At 35.9% G+C, this 16,938-nt stretch overlaps 1 protein-coding gene and 2 pseudogenes across 2 annotated transcripts; 1 reads left to right on the top strand and 2 right to left on the bottom strand.

Moving 5' to 3' along the window:
- The first annotated feature begins 1,055 nt into the window (after positions 1 to 1,055).
- LOC145048338 (serine protease SPPA, chloroplastic-like) lies at positions 1,056 to 4,477 on the top strand. Of its 2 annotated transcripts, none has more exons than XM_078996799.1 (13): positions 1,056 to 1,211; positions 1,351 to 1,556; positions 1,682 to 1,865; positions 1,964 to 2,101; positions 2,216 to 2,386; positions 2,464 to 2,635; positions 2,705 to 2,871; positions 2,955 to 3,024; positions 3,130 to 3,284; positions 3,484 to 3,586; positions 3,678 to 3,765; positions 3,875 to 4,018; positions 4,152 to 4,477. In XM_078996799.1, the coding sequence occupies exons 1-13, from the start codon at positions 1,166 to 1,168 to the stop codon at positions 4,377 to 4,379; spliced, it is 1,872 nt and encodes a 623-aa protein (XP_078852925.1). In that variant the 5' UTR covers positions 1,056 to 1,165; the 3' UTR covers positions 4,380 to 4,477. The 2 variants fall into 2 exon arrangements, with proteins under 2 accessions (XP_078852925.1, XP_078852926.1); XM_078996800.1 differs by having other exon boundaries at positions 1,095 to 1,211; positions 1,359 to 1,556.
- A 37-nt stretch (positions 4,478 to 4,514) lies between these two features.
- Positions 4,515 to 5,963, bottom strand: LOC145048339 (UDP-glycosyltransferase 89B2 pseudogene; annotated as a pseudogene).
- A 4,093-nt stretch (positions 5,964 to 10,056) lies between these two features.
- LOC145045238 (uncharacterized) overlaps positions 10,057 to 16,938 on the bottom strand; it is a 6,986-nt pseudogene continuing 104 nt past the window's right edge.

Raw genomic sequence — 16,938 nt, 5'->3', positions numbered from 1 at the left:
AGAAAATAAACCACAAAGTTTTCTATTATATATATATATATATATATATATATATATATATATATATATATATATATATATATATATATATATATATATATATATATATATATATATATTCTAAAAAGCATATTTTTTTTGTGAAATTTTGCAGAAAAGGGAATGATGGACTCACAAGATTAGTAGATAACCCCCGCTAACTCTATAACATATGAAATGTTTTTAGAAAACTAAAAGTACATTGGTATAAAAGTATTTTCAGAAAAAAGTTATAATTACTAGTTTATGAAGATGAAATAATCCGATTTGTTGTGATGTCTTCTTTACAGAAATCGTATTCTTGAAAATGAGAAAGCACAATACACTTCAACAATTGGAATGAAAGTTGAAAACGTGTTACTGATATGAAATATAAATGGAATCAAAATATTTATTATTAGAATATTAATTTCAAATTGATAATTTTCTGGGATTCATTGAAATCTTAAAAAAGATTCATCAAAATAGATAGGACTTGTAATTAAAGATTTGAACATAAATTGCTATTGTTTGCAAATGTGGAATTTGAATGTTATTTGAAACAAAAAAATTTGGTAATATGATGAAAAATCGGGATTACAATTAATATCTATCAATTTATGATTTCTTTTTGTAGGAATTAAAATTATTCTTAAGAGTGACACATGACATTATAAAATGATAGAATAAGAACATGTGTCTACAATCATGGTTTTGTTACAATAATGGTTTTGTTTATTAAAGGAGGTAGATACATAAATTAAGATTAAGATTACGAATAAAAGGAAAATCTCAAGTCTTTTTAAAATCAATTGATTTCTCACATTGAGTAATCATACAATAATATTCGGATTTTGACCCATAAGTCTTTCTAAATTTTACAGAATGAGTGGTCTCTAACTCCAAGTATATGCTCCAAGTATATGTTCTTATTTAGATATTTAGATTACGAATAAAACAAAAAATCAAGTCAAAAGTCTTTTTAAAATCATGTTCTTATTTAGATTACGAATAAAACGAAAAATCAAGTCAAAAGTCTTTTTAAAATCAATTGATTTCTCACATTGACTTCATGTAATCATAAATTCACAATCATTTAACTTACGAAAATTGATTTACTTGATCATCCGATTAATTACAACAAGAGATGGCCTCATCAATTGAAATAATGGAATCAAATCTCACAACATCAAGTAAGCATATTCTGTTTATAGAGTTCATCGTAGTTTATTAGCCGATATAAATATAAATTTTTAATTTGATTACGTTTATATAATCAACATATATATTTGAATTGTTGATCTGACACCAAAAATGATGATATTTTGTAAGAGAATCAGGAGGAGAAATGCGAGTTAAAGCCCGAATTTGACGATAATGGCAGTTTAAAAGACGATGGCGATTATCCCAGTGGAGAATTTGAGTTTAAAAAACCAGGTGCTTGGAAGAGCTTCGTGGTGAAGCTACGCATGCTAACTGTTTATCCATTGCAACGTGTTCGCAAAGGCAGCGTTCTGAATATCAAATTGCGCGGCAAGGTTTGGTCGTTTTCACCCCTTTTGATTTTATCAACTATTGTTTTTGAATCGAAATTACACAAAAATGTTTATCGAAGTGAACATATTGGATGACGAAATTGACTTTTTACTGCTGCCAATTTCAGATAACTGATCAAGTGAAGGGTCGTTTCTCTTCAGGATTATCCCTACCTCAAATCTGTGAAAACCTAATTAAGGCAGCATATGATCCTCGTATATCTGGTGTTTATCTCCACATTGAAACCCTGAAATGTGGATGGGCGAAAATTGAAGAAATTAGAAGGCACATACTGGATTTTAGGAAGTCAGGTAGATTTATACTACTAATTGTTATGAAATTACATGTATATGAGTTTTCAATTACCATAATTCTGATACCTGTATTAAACTGTGATAATTCAATTTAGGAAAGTTCATTGTTGGTTATGCACCTGTATGGCATGAAAAGGAGTATTACATTGCCTGTGCTTGTGAAGAGCTGTATGCCCCTCCAAGTGCTTACTTTTCTTTGTATGGTTTGACTGCTCACGCATCATTTATTGGAGGTAAGTTTGACACATTACATTTCACTTCTAGCTTTAAATTTAAAATTGTCCCCATTATTGTCTATCAAATCTTGTTATCAACTTCTGAGCCTAACCAAAGTGGTGTGCATAAAGGTGTACTTGAGAAAGTAGGAGTTGAACCACAAGTAGAGAGGATTGGTAAATACAAGAGTTTTGGTGATCGACTAACTCGCAAGAATATATCTGAAGAAAATCGCGAGGTGCTTACAACATTAGTAGATAATATCTATGGGAATTGGGTTGATAAGATTTCTCAAGCCAAAGGTGAAGTTAGCTTGTGCTTTCTTTAGTCTTGAATCTTGATATATCAAAGCAATCGATTCAGATTGTTTCATTTACAGGAAAGAAAAAGGAAGATATAGAGAGTTTTATCAATGAAGGAGTTTACCAAGTAGAAAAGTTGAAAGAAGATGGATGGATAACTGATATAAAATACGAAGATGAGGTTACATCTATGCTGAAAAAGAAATTGGGCATTGCAGAGAAGAAAAAACTTCCACTTGTTGCTTACAAGTAATGATCTCTTATTTAAATTAGTTTTTTCATCTTATAATCTTACAAGCATTTGTCAATTTGCTCCAGGAAGTACTCTAAAATTAGAAAATGGAGTTTGGGGTTGACAGGTGGCACAGATCAAATTGCAGTAATCAGAGCTTCGGGTAGCATTAGTCGTGTAGGAGGCTCATTTTTTGAACCTAATTCAGGTATCATTGCTGAGAAATTCATTGAGAAGATTCGCAAAGTAAGAGGTATGTATATATATATATACACACACTTCATTTTATGTCATTATAGGTTCATGTGTATGAACTTGTCTTGTTTTTTTTTTTAGAGTCAAAAAGGTATAAGGCTGTTATTATCCGAATTGATAGCCCTGGTGGTGATTTTCTTGCTTCTGACTTGTAAGTTCTTGTTAGTATTAACCACAAGGCATTTAACATTAACATATTTGATTTCTGATGTTGATAAGTATTTATTTATTTATTTATTATTATTTTTTTGAGCAGGATGTGGAGGGAAATCAGTTTATTGGCTGAATCTAAGCCTGTGATCGCATCAATGGTTGATGTTGCAGCTAGTGGAGGATACTACATGGCCATGGCAGCACAAACTATAGTCTCAGAGAATCTTACTTTGACCGGGTCAATTGGTGTTGTTTCAGGTAGATTACACTATCCTTGAATTTTCAGTTTGTTTTTTTTGTTAAATCTTTCATTATTAGGTGTCATTAATCATGAATAAGAATCTTAAATTCTTGGGTTTGTTAGTAATATTGACACTAACCACGATTGCTACTTAAATAAGAAAAGAAACCATTTTTCATATATTTTGAGCATGTTTGATCACTGTTTTTGTTGTAGCTAAGTTTAATTTTGGGAAATTATACGAAAGAATTGGTTTCAACAAGGAAACCATATCAAAGGGACAATTTGCTGACATGTATACTTCTCATCGGTCATTCAGGTGAAAGGGTTAATTTATTAAATGTATAAATAAACACGTATTAAATATGATTAAGAAAAATTATATCTTATGATTTTAACCACTATCACAGACCTGATGAAGAGAAACTTTTTTCTGAATCTGCCCAAAATACTTATAAACGGTTTCGTGACAAGGCAGCAGCTTCAAGATCCATGAGTGTATGTAGTGAATATTTTTAAGCTACTCATTTATTTAACAAGTAATTGATGATTATATATATATATATATATATATATATATATATATATATATATATGCTGTTTACAGGTGGAAAAGATGGAGGAGATTGCTCAAGGGAGATTATGGACTGGTGATGATGCTGCTTCAAAGGGTTTAGTTGATGCAATTGGAGGCTTCTCACGCGCTGTGGCTATAGCCAAACACAAGGCCAAAATACCTCAACACAAAAAGGTTGCTTCCTTTCTGCTCTCTGTTTCCTTCGAGTGGCTGATAAAAGAAACTAAACTATTTTGTATTTTGTATTTTTTTTTTAGTGATAATATTGTCGTATGTGTAATCCATATTGGTGACTGTGTGTGTCCAGGTTAGATTGGTTGAGGTGTCAAAACAATCACTTTCTTTACCACAAATCCTGTTCCGCATGATGACATCAGCAACAGGACTAAACCATCTGAAGGATGGATTGATATCAAGTGATGGGGTGCAAGCGCGTATGGATGATGGGATCATGTTTCAGGGATCAGAAGGATCTTCGCTTGCAGTTGCAGACCCTATTTTCAATCTGCTGAAAGACTACCTGAATTTTGTTTGATCTTAAGTGATGGGGCACTTGGTATATTTTCCTTGTTACACATTAATCTGTAACTCTTCATAAAACCTTAATTAATAATCTTGACAACGTAAAAGAAACTATTCAAAAGAAATAAAAGGGGTTTCCTGCATCACTTTAGTTAGCTGTCTCGAGTTGAGATAGAAGCTGGACAAACGTATCCACATCCCTCATCGACGTTCCATCCTTAACTGCCTTGCTGGCTGCTTGGCTTAGCTTCTTCACTTTAACTACTCGCTGCTCCGCCTTATATCTCCCACTCACCGACTCATCCAACAACCGAGCCAACTCAACCGAGTCAGGAACACTATCGGGTGCATCCTCACAAACTCGTTTCCCAACACCCAACTCGTCAACCAATAGCTTAGCATCTACATACTGATCTGCACCCATTGGCCACGTCAGCATCATCACACCCGCTGCAACTCCTTCCAGCGTCGAATTCCACCCGCAATGACTCACAAACGACCCAACAGCCCTATGTCGCAGTATCGCTAACTGTGGGGCCCAACCTTTGACTATCAACCCTCGACCACTCACCCAATCTTCAAACCCACTTGGAATGGAGCCCGATTTGCTTCCCTTTGCACACAAGATAAAATTAATATTGCTTAACTCTAAAGCTCCTATAAGTCCACCCATTTGCTTCTCGCTTAATGTGGTTTGGCTCCCAAAGCATATATATACAACAGAGTCATCGGGTTTGTTGTCTAACCACATGAGCAGGTCGTTAGGTGGCACCACACTCGACCCACCACGTCCAGTGCCATGATCATCGGGAAGCAACGGGCCAACTGCCCAAACCCGATCATGACCCATTTGTTTCTTCATGTGATCAATGTACACCCCTTCCAACTCTTCGAATGTGTTGTATATGATTCCCCAGCTGCTCATGTTAGCCAACATTCCATTCCTGAAGGATTCGTAATGCGGTTCTCCTTTCTTAAAATTTTGTGACACGGGGAGCAACTGCCATAGAGGAAACTCCGGCGAGTTTGGGATTTCCGGGAAAGAAAGCGAAAACTTTTGATCTTTATCGGCATTAATCTCCTCCACGTCTTGCCACAACGTTTGTAAAATGGAAGAACTAAGAACGCCTGAAGGTGAAAACACAATGCGCTGGATGCCCAGGTGGGAAGCGAGTTCACTAGTCCACCCGAGAAAGAAGTCAGAGACGATGGCCATCGGCGGCGAAGGGTGGGATCTGAACCATTTAACGATGGGATCAAACAGTTTCTGTGTGGAAATTACTTTGGCAATAAGGGGATCAGGGAATGGGGTGATCTCTGGATCATCGAAAAGAAGCTTGTGGAGAGAAGATGGATGGGAGGAGTGGAGAGGGTCGAGTAGTGGGAGGTTGGTGGGGGAGATGACGACGGTGACGGTTAGGCCACGGCGGAGGAGGAGGTCGGTGAGGTCGAGTAAGGGAATGATATGGCCGGAGCTAGGAAAAGGGTAGACCAGTAAATGTGTTGAGTGCCTCATGTTTCAAGGTTCGATGGTCGATAGATGTTGAGGGGTGGCGAAAGAAAATGCTTTATTCTGTGATCTCGTGGATTGGGTAAATTAATAGTATACTTTTGTAACTAATTTAGCAAGATGTTAGGACTTCTAGTTAGAGACTTGGTGTACGGAATCTTATTTTTTTAAGGTAATCTCAGAAGTCAGAAATAAAACAAAAAAAAAATGTTAAGAATGTTTAAGATTTTTCAAATGTATGTGTAATATTCTTATAATATATTTAACCTAAGTGTTATAAATGTAAAATTTGATCTATTAAATGATGATTTAGTAATATGATAATTAATTAATTGGTAGGTGAATTGTCCTTTAACCAAGCAGAAGATGACACGGAAGAGTCTCTTATGATCTTCATGTACACGATCAAGATGATCAACATGTTGATAAGCAACCTTTAAGCAATTGTGAATTGTGGCCTTGTGGGCTACTTGTGCTCACCGTATCTCAAGTTACCATCCAACCAAGAAGAAGATAACATGCAACCTAAGATCATGAAAATGACGAGGGACACTTACATCGTTCTTATATTATAGATAAGAATGTTTAAGGAATATGACTTGCACGACAAACAAATATCTTAACCATTTACGGAGTTGCATGTAATCAAAATCGTTGTTCGGTTTATTTCTTAGGAAGATGGAAGACGTGCAAGAAACAAGAGGAAAAGGGGATCCGGAATTCCATATATTCAATATATCAAAGATTTGGGAAGAGGCATCTACTCCTTGATTCGATGACAACTCATGTAGAAATGTGTCAGGAAACTAATATTTCATGCGAGTAAATATACATTCTTAAATTCCTTGGACAACATATTAGATAGTTAGGGAATGCATCTCGAAACTTATTTAATCATGCAAATTCATTTCGATGATAATGAATTTAAGAGTTTTAATAAATCAGATATGACATATCGATTAAAGGCAAATAACAATATGATGGTGGAAAACTTATGTTATAATCAGGAGCGGATTCAAAGAGAAGGGAGTGGGGGCTCGTGCCCCCAATGTTCTAATAATTTCTATACATAATAAATTGAAAAATTCACATGAGTTTCTATAAAAATATGTGGTGCCCTCAACGAAATGAAGATCATATGTGAGATAAAGATAGTAGAGACATGGGTTATCAGTTTGGGTTGGGCTCGGGCTTTTTTGCTTTTGAGGTTAAATTTATTTTCTTAGTTTCAATGTTCTTCTCTAGTGTATTTGACTAGGATGATTACAAGTAGGCTTGCACAAAAAAACCGGTTCAGGATCCGAACTGGTCACTGAACCGGTAAACCGGTTCACCATGAACCAGTCAACTATGAACCGAACCGATTCAAGAACCGAACCACCGTTTTGAACCCGTTCGAGATTTTAGACATTGAAACCGGTTTAGAACTGGTTTAATAACCGTGAACCGGTAGTCAAACCGATCAAACCGGTTTAGAACCGGTGTAACCGGTTTAGATAGGTTCGCGTTTAATAATGACGGAACCGGTTTGAACCGAACCGGTTTAAGGATGAACTGATTTTACTATTCATGAATCAGAACCGAACCGGTTTTCTGAACTGGTTCGGTTTGAAAAAAAAATAACCGGTTTGCTCACCCCTAATTACAGGGAGGAGTTATGCCCTTTTTACCGTTTTCATTTCTTTTTCGCTGTGTACATTGTGTCAATGTGGAGTTGGAGCATATTACCTTTGTTTATTATTTACAATTTTATTTTTATTGGCTTTCACTGTAGAAATTTTATGTCAAATACATTATTTTTATTGTTTATTATATATTTTTATTGTTTGTATGTAATATTTACTATGTTTTTTTATTTGAATATAAGGCTTATTATCTATAATTTGGTTATGCATTTAGTTCCATATTTATATATTTGTAAACCATATTAAATAAATTTAATGTTAAGTTTTTAATACAATGTAATATGAAACAAGTTTTTGTTAATAACGTTAATCTTTATTATAATATCATTATGTATTTGTAAACCATATTAAATAAATTTGAACATTATAAGTTCATTTTTTGTTAATAATGTTAATATTTATTGCAATATCATTATGATCCGAACCGATCATATAATTGACCGCTAGGCACTAGCTAGTACCTCCTATGATGATAATTCCTGAACCCGCCACTGGTTATAATATTTATATGTAACTTCATCTCACAACAAAGTAAATATAATTTGGTACTGAATTAAGAAAAACCTGAGAAATAAACATTATCACAACTATTTGATATTTGATTGAAATAACCTTTATCTATATATTTGTAATACATTGAGCTTTATGTAAATCAACAAATTCACCATAAAAGTTAAAGCTTTATGTAAATCAACAAATTGAACATAAAAGTTAAAATTGGTCGATCCAAAATGAAATTTGACATAGTTTTAGTTTTAGGACACCTTATATAATAAGTTTTAGGACACTTTATATAATATAAAGTATCATATTTTTTTTACTCATTTCATAATATGAATAGTAGTTTCGTAATGGGCCTAATAACAAATATGCTTATTTCTATAAAAGAAAAGAGAAATTATATATATATATATATATATATATATATATATATATATATATATATATATATATATATATATATATATATGGAAAAAGTGAATATACCCTTAAGGGTATATAAGCTTAGGTACTAAAACTCACTATATTACGTCGTTTTGTGTCATATATATACATTGTAATTGTTCAATGTTCTTAGAATTCAACTTGATTTACTTCGAAATTTTTTATAAATTTCACATTTATTGTCATCTTACATATTTTTCACTTTTAACTATAATATATATAGCTTAATAGTGTTTGACAAAAATATGCGATGTAAGAGGAAGATAATGGTGAAATTTTGGAAATGTTGAAAGTAAATCAAGTTAGTGGTTGAAGTTTAAGAACATTATAATGAATATATCAAATAAAACATTGTATTATAGTGGGTTTGGGTACATAAGTTTATATACCCTTAAGGGTATATTCACTTTTCCATATATATATATATATATATATATATATATATATATATATATATATATATTCCTACCAATGTGAAATGGTAACATGTCATTTTCTTTCAATTTTATTTTTGAAACACACATTCGACACGCACAAGAATACACATACATACATAGCTGCTTCTTATCAGATATTTTGGATTTATATTGTAGCTTGTGTTTGTAATGAACGAGGCAAGATGATTTTGGTACAAAATTGGCATGCTACAATTATGTTAAGATTCTTTTTGTTTTCTCTAATGTTATTTGAAAGAAAGTTAATTTGTTATGTTTCATATCAAATGAAAGCTGTCTTGTTAATGTTTGTCTTTTTAATATATATATATATATATATATATATATATATATATATATATATATATATATATATATATATATATATATATATATATATATATATATATATATATATATATATATATATATAAGTGTCAGAAAATACATTTTTTGTGGATCGAGAAATTATATATTTTTTTTGTATTAATACTTAAAATCCAAATTATAAATTTTATAATAAAATAATGATCAAGTTGTTTAATTAAAATAAAAAATCAAATTTCTTATTACTTGTAGTTGAATTTGGAATCATGTTATCTTAAAATACAAATGGACATTATGAATTTATGATTATTCTTCTTGTAAAAAAGACATGAACCCACTTTCCAAAAACCTATGGGCTTGGAAGTGAAAAATCATCAACTGATGCTCACTTCTTCCTGATATCTTCTTATGGCCAACTCCCGACTTTGGTTATGGATTGGTGGATGTGGCGCTATAGCTCCCTTATTTCTTTTCGTTCTCTCGATTGCTTTTGAAATACAAAAGGTAAAACCCTAATCCTACAAAGCGAGCACTAAATCGGATTATATTTTTGAAACACACTCCCAGAGATGCTTTTGATGAGATCTTTTTAATGCCTATACTGATTGTAGCTTGTACTTTTATAATGTGAATTGTTATGAAAAGGGCGACATGATTCGGTGCAAAATTGGCATCGGTGGTGTCAAGAATGTTTTCGTTTGTCATTTAGAAATTTATTTGTTCCGTCTCATATCAAAATTGAAATCCAGCTTTACTTCTTTTTCGTTTGGATTATTGCTGTAAGTGATGTGTACAAGTGATTTGTATAAATTCCTGTTGAAAATTTATTAAAGGATTCGTTACACAGCACTTGATCTTAAAGAGGTACAAATTAAACTTGTTTTTCCACCCATTAAAATATTCTTGAACACAACACTACTCCGAGTCATAGTCTTTGTGTGCATGGTACAATCTTTTGGAATTGTCTATGAAGGCCTTCGAATACATATTCTTCTTAAAAGGAGAGCTCATGTAATCTTTGAAAATCTTCCTCTGATTATTATGATTTTTGAAAATCTCTTCTTATGATTATAGTCTTTAAACAATTTTCTTGCATGCATATGTCAAAATCACAATAATCAGTACACACCACATACAACTATCAAAGTTGAATGTATGAATTGCTTGTACAACCAATTTATCCAAGAGATGAAGGTTGATCAGGATTGGCATCATGTGCATGAAGGAATCTTGGAGAGATTTATAATGATATTAATGCTTACAAAGTTGGTTGATGAACATATCCAAATCCCTGATGGATGTTCCTTCTTTGACTGCTTTGATGCTTGCTTGGCTCAGTTCCTTAATTTTAACTGTTCCGGCCTATCACAACTCAATGACTCATCCAACAACTGAGTCAACTCGATCGAGTCAGGAACATTTTCGGGTCTACCCTCACAAACTCGTTTCCCAACACCCAACTGGTCTACCAATAGCTTCTCATTTGCAAATTGATCCGCACCCAGTGGCCACGTCAGCATCATGACACAGCCCAAACCCTATCATGGCCAATCTGTTTCTTCATGTGGTCAATATATATAAACCCCTTCTAAATCTTCAAAAGTGTTGTACACAATTCCCCATGCGGTCATGTTACCTATGACACCCTTCCTGAAAGATTCGAAATTCGGTTCTCCCTCTTTGTAACTACGCCACAGCGGAGACAGCTGCCGCCAAGGAAATTCCGGCGAGTTGGGAATTGCCGGTAAAGAAAGCAAGAAGCTTTCATCTCTGTCACCATTGAGCGCGTTAATCTCCGGTAGATCTCGCCACAACATATGAAAAATGGAAGAACCTAACGCACCTGCAGGAGAAAACACCACACATCGGATACCTAGGTGGGCGGCGAGTTCATTGGTCCACCCAAGAAAGAAGTCAGAGATGATGGCCACTGGCGGTGAAGGGTGGGATTGAAACCAGCGGACGATGGGGTCAAACATTTGTTGGGTGGCAATTACTTTGGCGATTAGGGGATGAGGAGATGGGTGGTGGTCGGGGTCGGAGAAGAGGAGTTTGTGGAGGGAAGAGGGGTATGAAGAGATGAGAGGGTTGAGTAGAGGGAGGTTGGAGGAGGAGATGATGATGGTGATGGTGAGGCCACGACGGAGGAGGTGGTGTGTGAAGTCGAGTAAGGGAATAATATGGCCGGAGGCATTAAAAGGGTATATTAGTAATGTGGGTTGCCATTTGAGTCGCACATGTTTAAGGTTATGATAGATGGTATTGGTGTTGGAAAATGGGAAGTTTGATGTATTTATATAAGCTTAATAAAAAAATTAATTAAAGATGGTGGTTAATTTGTTGACTTGGTAAAACTTCAGACCCTACGATATTAGTCGACTTTATGAACTCTTGAGGAGTCATGTTCGTTATTTAAAATCTCTAGACTTTGGTTTTATATGAAGAGAAGTTGGTAGAAATATGCTTGGAACTTGGAAGCCAAAAATATTATTTAACATGAAGTGACTTCATGGCTTACGTTGTTTTTGTTAAACGGTTATGGTTTATTTAGGATATAACAAATTATATGACTTGTGTGACATTAATTAATTAGCAACCATTATAAAAGGTTTAAAAGGTTTGGTGACAATGATTTTGGACCATAGTTTAGTTTTTATTTTACTTTTGTATAGTAAATTAAAAAACATGGTATTAGGTTGCAACAAAAAAAACATGATATTAAATTGCAGCAAAAAAAAAAAATAGAATGTTAAAATCGAAAAAAATAAAAATATAACGATTTTTATGCAATTTACTCTCAATTTATTGAACTAAATAGTCAAATTTCAAACCATTCATAGTTTTAGCATAAACATAAACAATTAATTAACTTCAAAATTCGAACAATCACATAACCAAGACAACATTTGACAATATAATCGGTTAATTACAGTAAACAATTACAAAAATTGGCGTTGCAGGTTTCCACAACATCACAGGGTATTGTAAGCGAGTACTAGGCCGTCCGGTGTACTCTCAACGATGAGCCTTCGTTACCACCTGGAACCATCACCACGGGCGTGCACACCAGCCTGTCTGCTCTGTTGTACAACGATCGTGGTCACTTGTTGTCCCGACCACAAACCACCACGACCAATCAGGTCTTCTTCTTCTATATTCCTCTCTCTTTTTCTCTCTCATACGGGTATCTCTCTTCGTTGTGGATAATATACGAGGTTCAAAGTGGAAGGAAGGTGGGTGGATATGGTGGTGATGTGGAGGTGGATGTAAATTGTAATCGTTACCGGTGTAACAGATGGTCTTATGGTCATAGTGTCTACCATAGAAAATATAAAGCATACCACCAGTTTTGGGAATAAATTTACCATTATCCTGTTGTTCAAACTAATATTTAGCACTAGGCACTAGCACATGATGAAAAATGAAAATCCCAAAATAGTTTGCTTAGATTGAATCAAAGAACCTGAAGAACGTGACACAGGTTTCTCATGTCGACAATGGGAACTCTAGGCATCAGACTTTACAGACAGGATCTTCCGGTGGGAATGTATTAGTTCTAACATATTATGCGTCAATTCATCCCTTCCTACAGGTTACACCATCCAGTTTATGAGTTAATAAAACCATTTTCATTTCACTAGTGAAATGTAATCTTGATTATATGCAACTTGCAGGTTATTTCTTACCAAGATTGACTTGCCGATTACTAGAAATGTGAGGTTTAACAAGGTATACTTAGTGGCTTCCCAAGCACTTCCTCCCTCAGCTTCACTTCAAAATTCCCAAGCTCATATGGTTTCAGCATCTCCAGTTGCTTGGAATTGGAATAGTTACCTAGATTCAATGACTCGAAAAGCTTAATCATTGTGGTTGATTTCTTTAATAGAGCCTTGCCGGTTCAAGGCCTTGACATAATGGGTGGCGCGAATTACAAAAAAGTCGGCTCTTGAATGGAAATTGGCTTAGCTAGGTGAATTTCAGAGTAATGACGGCATTCCGGTTCGTCTCCATTTTAGTGAAACTCTTCCTCAAGCAAGGCAGCCATCGAAGAATTCAAATGGGTGGGTGATGGTCCTTTTCTTTATTGAGATGTACACCAACATAGAGCTATAATTGTTAGGATGTGGGCTTATGGTAGAAACTATTATCCCGATGTGTGTTTTGAGAAAATTTTAATGTTGTTTGTTTCCCAAAAGAAAGACTAGGTTCAATTTTTTGCTCTAGCACTACTTACTACTTAAATAAGTTCATCCATTCATCTAGTTTGTTGGATCTTAAAATGGGAGGTCTATGATTTACTTATATGAGCTCTCAGTTGACAAGCATAGCAAGCTAGACAGATACCTAGTCTCCTCAAATGTTCTTAATTCCTGGCCTTACCTAAATGTCACTGATCTCCCAATGTTACATTCAGACCACTCTGCCATAATTCTATCTTCCAATCAACCTGACTTTGGGCCATATCCATTTAGATTATTCAATTCATGGTTGAGGGAGCCTAATTTTGATGTGATAATAAAGAATGGTTGGAATCTTAACCCTCTTTCTAGTCCTCGGATGCATATGTCTCCCCTCTCCTTAGTTGCTGGAAAGTTAAAAAATTTAAAGGAGCACATTAAAATTTGGTGAAAATAAATTATGGAAAGAAATTGAAAAGAGCTGGTGGAACTTACAGAGGGTCATGGGGAGCACCAAAGTGGTGCTCAAAACAATAGAAATGATTTAACAGGTCAGGAGCAGGCTTCAGACTGCTCAAAGTCGTCAGAAAAGTTATGCCGAAAAACGCCGCTCGGACCTGGAGTTCCACGTCGGGGATATGGTCCTCCTGGAGGTGTCTCCATGGAAGAGCGTCATCTGATTCAAGAAACGGGGCAAGCTGGGCCCCAGGTATATTGGACCCTTCAGGGTTATAGCCTGGGTGGGCAAGGTGGCGTATAGGCTGGATCTACTAGCAGAACTCAGTCAGATCCATAACACTTTTCATGTCTCCCAGCTGCGGAAGTGCTTGGTGGATGACTCGACAGTGGTACCTCTGGAAGATATTCAGGTAAATGACAACCTGAACTACATTGAGCGGCCTGTGGCGATCCTCGACCGGAAGTCGAAGGATTTGAGGAACAAGAGGGTCGTGCTGGTAAAGGTGCAATGGCAGCACCGAAAGGGATCGAAATGGACGTGGGAGTCGTAGGACGAGATGATGGAGCATTACCCAAAGCTTTTCCAGGATCGAGCAACAAACTTCGACGATGAAATCTAAAATAAGTGGGGGAGATTTGTAGCACCCGGTTCCTGGTACGTATTTTCATTCAAGTAATTATAACATTTTGGCCTGGGACTCGGCGAGTTAAAGGTCCAAATCGTCAAGTAGAATCGACTTTGGACACGGGAGTTTAGTGACCTACTCGACGAGTCGGATAACCGACTCGACGAGTAGGCACTGTTTGGACAAAACCCTAAATATGATGGATTGCACCCTATTTAAACATCTTAATGTAGCCTCCATCATCCCTTATGCGCCCAAAACACCTTATACTGAAACCCTAATCGTTTTGTGAGATCTAAGGCCCTTTTTGGTGATTTTGGTGGTTTGTGATCACAAGAAAGAAGGAAAATCTTGAGGAGCCAAGAGGAAAACCAGAAGATTTCGAGTTTGTGCAGCATCCACAGTTCCTTAGAGGTATAAAGCTTATACCTTGTTCATTCATGTTCTAGATCCTTTTTTGGAATGAATTAGGGTTTTTTGGAACCATTTTTGGTGGCCAATCATGAGTGCAAGCATGGTTAGAGGTCAAGACTCCAGATCCAGGGTCCTTAGGGGACTACATGGCCTAAAGTGGCCAACTTTGTAGCCATTAAGAGCCAGATGCACCTTTAGACCTCATTTTTGGGTCCATTAAGCTTATACTCCCATGCATGCATGTAAAGTTCATAACTTTACGTGATAGATCAATCTTAGAAGCCCCCATATATCTTTTGGATGAGTGTTGTAAATCAGAAATCAAGATATAAGACTTGGATATCATCGACTCGTTGAGTTGTTCTTGGAACTCGGCAAGTCCAGGGCTTGAGTCCCCTATCTGTTGTGGTTCAAAGGAACCCAGTCGAATGATAGAAGGGTCTTTAAGGGGTCTAGGGGAGTGACTCAACACATTAAACTTAGTATTGGACCTGGGAATCATAGGACTCATCGAGTATAAGAACAGACTCGGCGAGTCCAAGGCAATCTCCCAACCCTTTGAAGATGGACTCGACGAGTTGTTCATAAAACTCGGCGAGTCGGATGAAGGTTCATTCGATGATATTATAGAAGGATAACTCGTCGAGTCTTTGCTAAACTCGATGGGTGGAGTCGGGAGGCAGTCAGATGAAGGAATAGGCACTCGGTGAGTTGGCGGCCCAACTCGGCAAGTCAGGTTAATTGGAAGTTGACATTGACCAAGATTTGACTTTGGCCATGGGTAAAATAGTCATTTTACCCTAAGAATAGTTTTCAGCTTCTGATTAAGTGCCTTTATGGGAATTATAGTCGGAGAATCTCCAGAGCAGCAGACAGAGACTTCTCACTCAGATTGATAGCGTTCATTTATACGAGGTGAGTTACCTTCCGGTAGCGGTGGGTCTATGGCCACAATGTCGGCCCACCAGTAGAAGTTGTATGTTAGATGATTGTCTTTGTGATATTCATCTAGGTTTGCTACTACCTTATATGTAACATTGCGACACTATATGTTATATGTGAGAGTGGTAGTGAGAAGGGAATAGTCCCCAAGTCGGTTGATAGGACCGAAGGGTAGGTCGGACATCCCAGATATGCCTGACAGTACGTTATGTTATGATATATGTGATAATAGTAGTAGGGGTGGAACAGTCCCCGAGGTTCGGTTGTTAGGACTGAAGGGTAGGTCAGCAACCCAGAACGGCTTGACACGGGTAGGTCAGCACCCCATAATGGGTTGACACGGGTAGGTCGGTACTCCAGAATGGCTGTACCGGGTAGGTCGGGCACCCCAGAATTGTCTGGCTGTATGTATGCTATGTGATTATATTTAGCCTTAGGTATCTAAATGAAAGTTGTAGATATCATTAGACCGTATGCGTATATAAAAGAAACTATTAGCCCCACACGAAGTTTGTGAATAAGTGATTGTCTGATAATGAGCAAGGAATATCCGTCTTTCTGCTAAAGAGGATGTATTGAACTCATAATTCATTAGATACTTTTTATGAATGTCAACTAAGTATCGTAAGTAAATTGCTCCCGGTTGTTCAATCATTTGATAACCAGAGTCATTCTTTGAGAAATGATCACTATGAGTCAGACTCAATAAAATTTGATCAATCCTTTTTTCTGTCGTTAAGGTGGAGAACTGAACCAAGAATTCTCTTTTTTCATCATCAATCGAATCGCTGTTTGCAACCCAGGATTCTATTTTATCATCAATCCAGTCCCCGTTCACGTTTTTTCTTTTTCTTATCAATGAATAGATCTCTTTACTTGTATGACTTAGATGTCTCGTATTTCTCGAAAAAGTGATTCGATTGATGGGATTTGGTATGATACTTATGAGATCGATGATATCGATGAGATTTATATTCAAATATTTCTTCTTAGAGCGTATTGATTTGACCCTATAAGCGGGACCACCACCCAATAGCATGTTGCCACCTAGA

This window comes from Lactuca saligna, chromosome 5, assembly GCF_052625555.1.
Source record: "Lactuca saligna cultivar CGN05327 chromosome 5, ASM5262555v1, whole genome shotgun sequence".
Taxonomy (NCBI): domain Eukaryota; kingdom Viridiplantae; phylum Streptophyta; class Magnoliopsida; order Asterales; family Asteraceae; genus Lactuca; species Lactuca saligna.
Note: the sequence above shows the minus strand (reverse complement) of the source record. Positions and strands in the feature narration are given on the sequence as shown.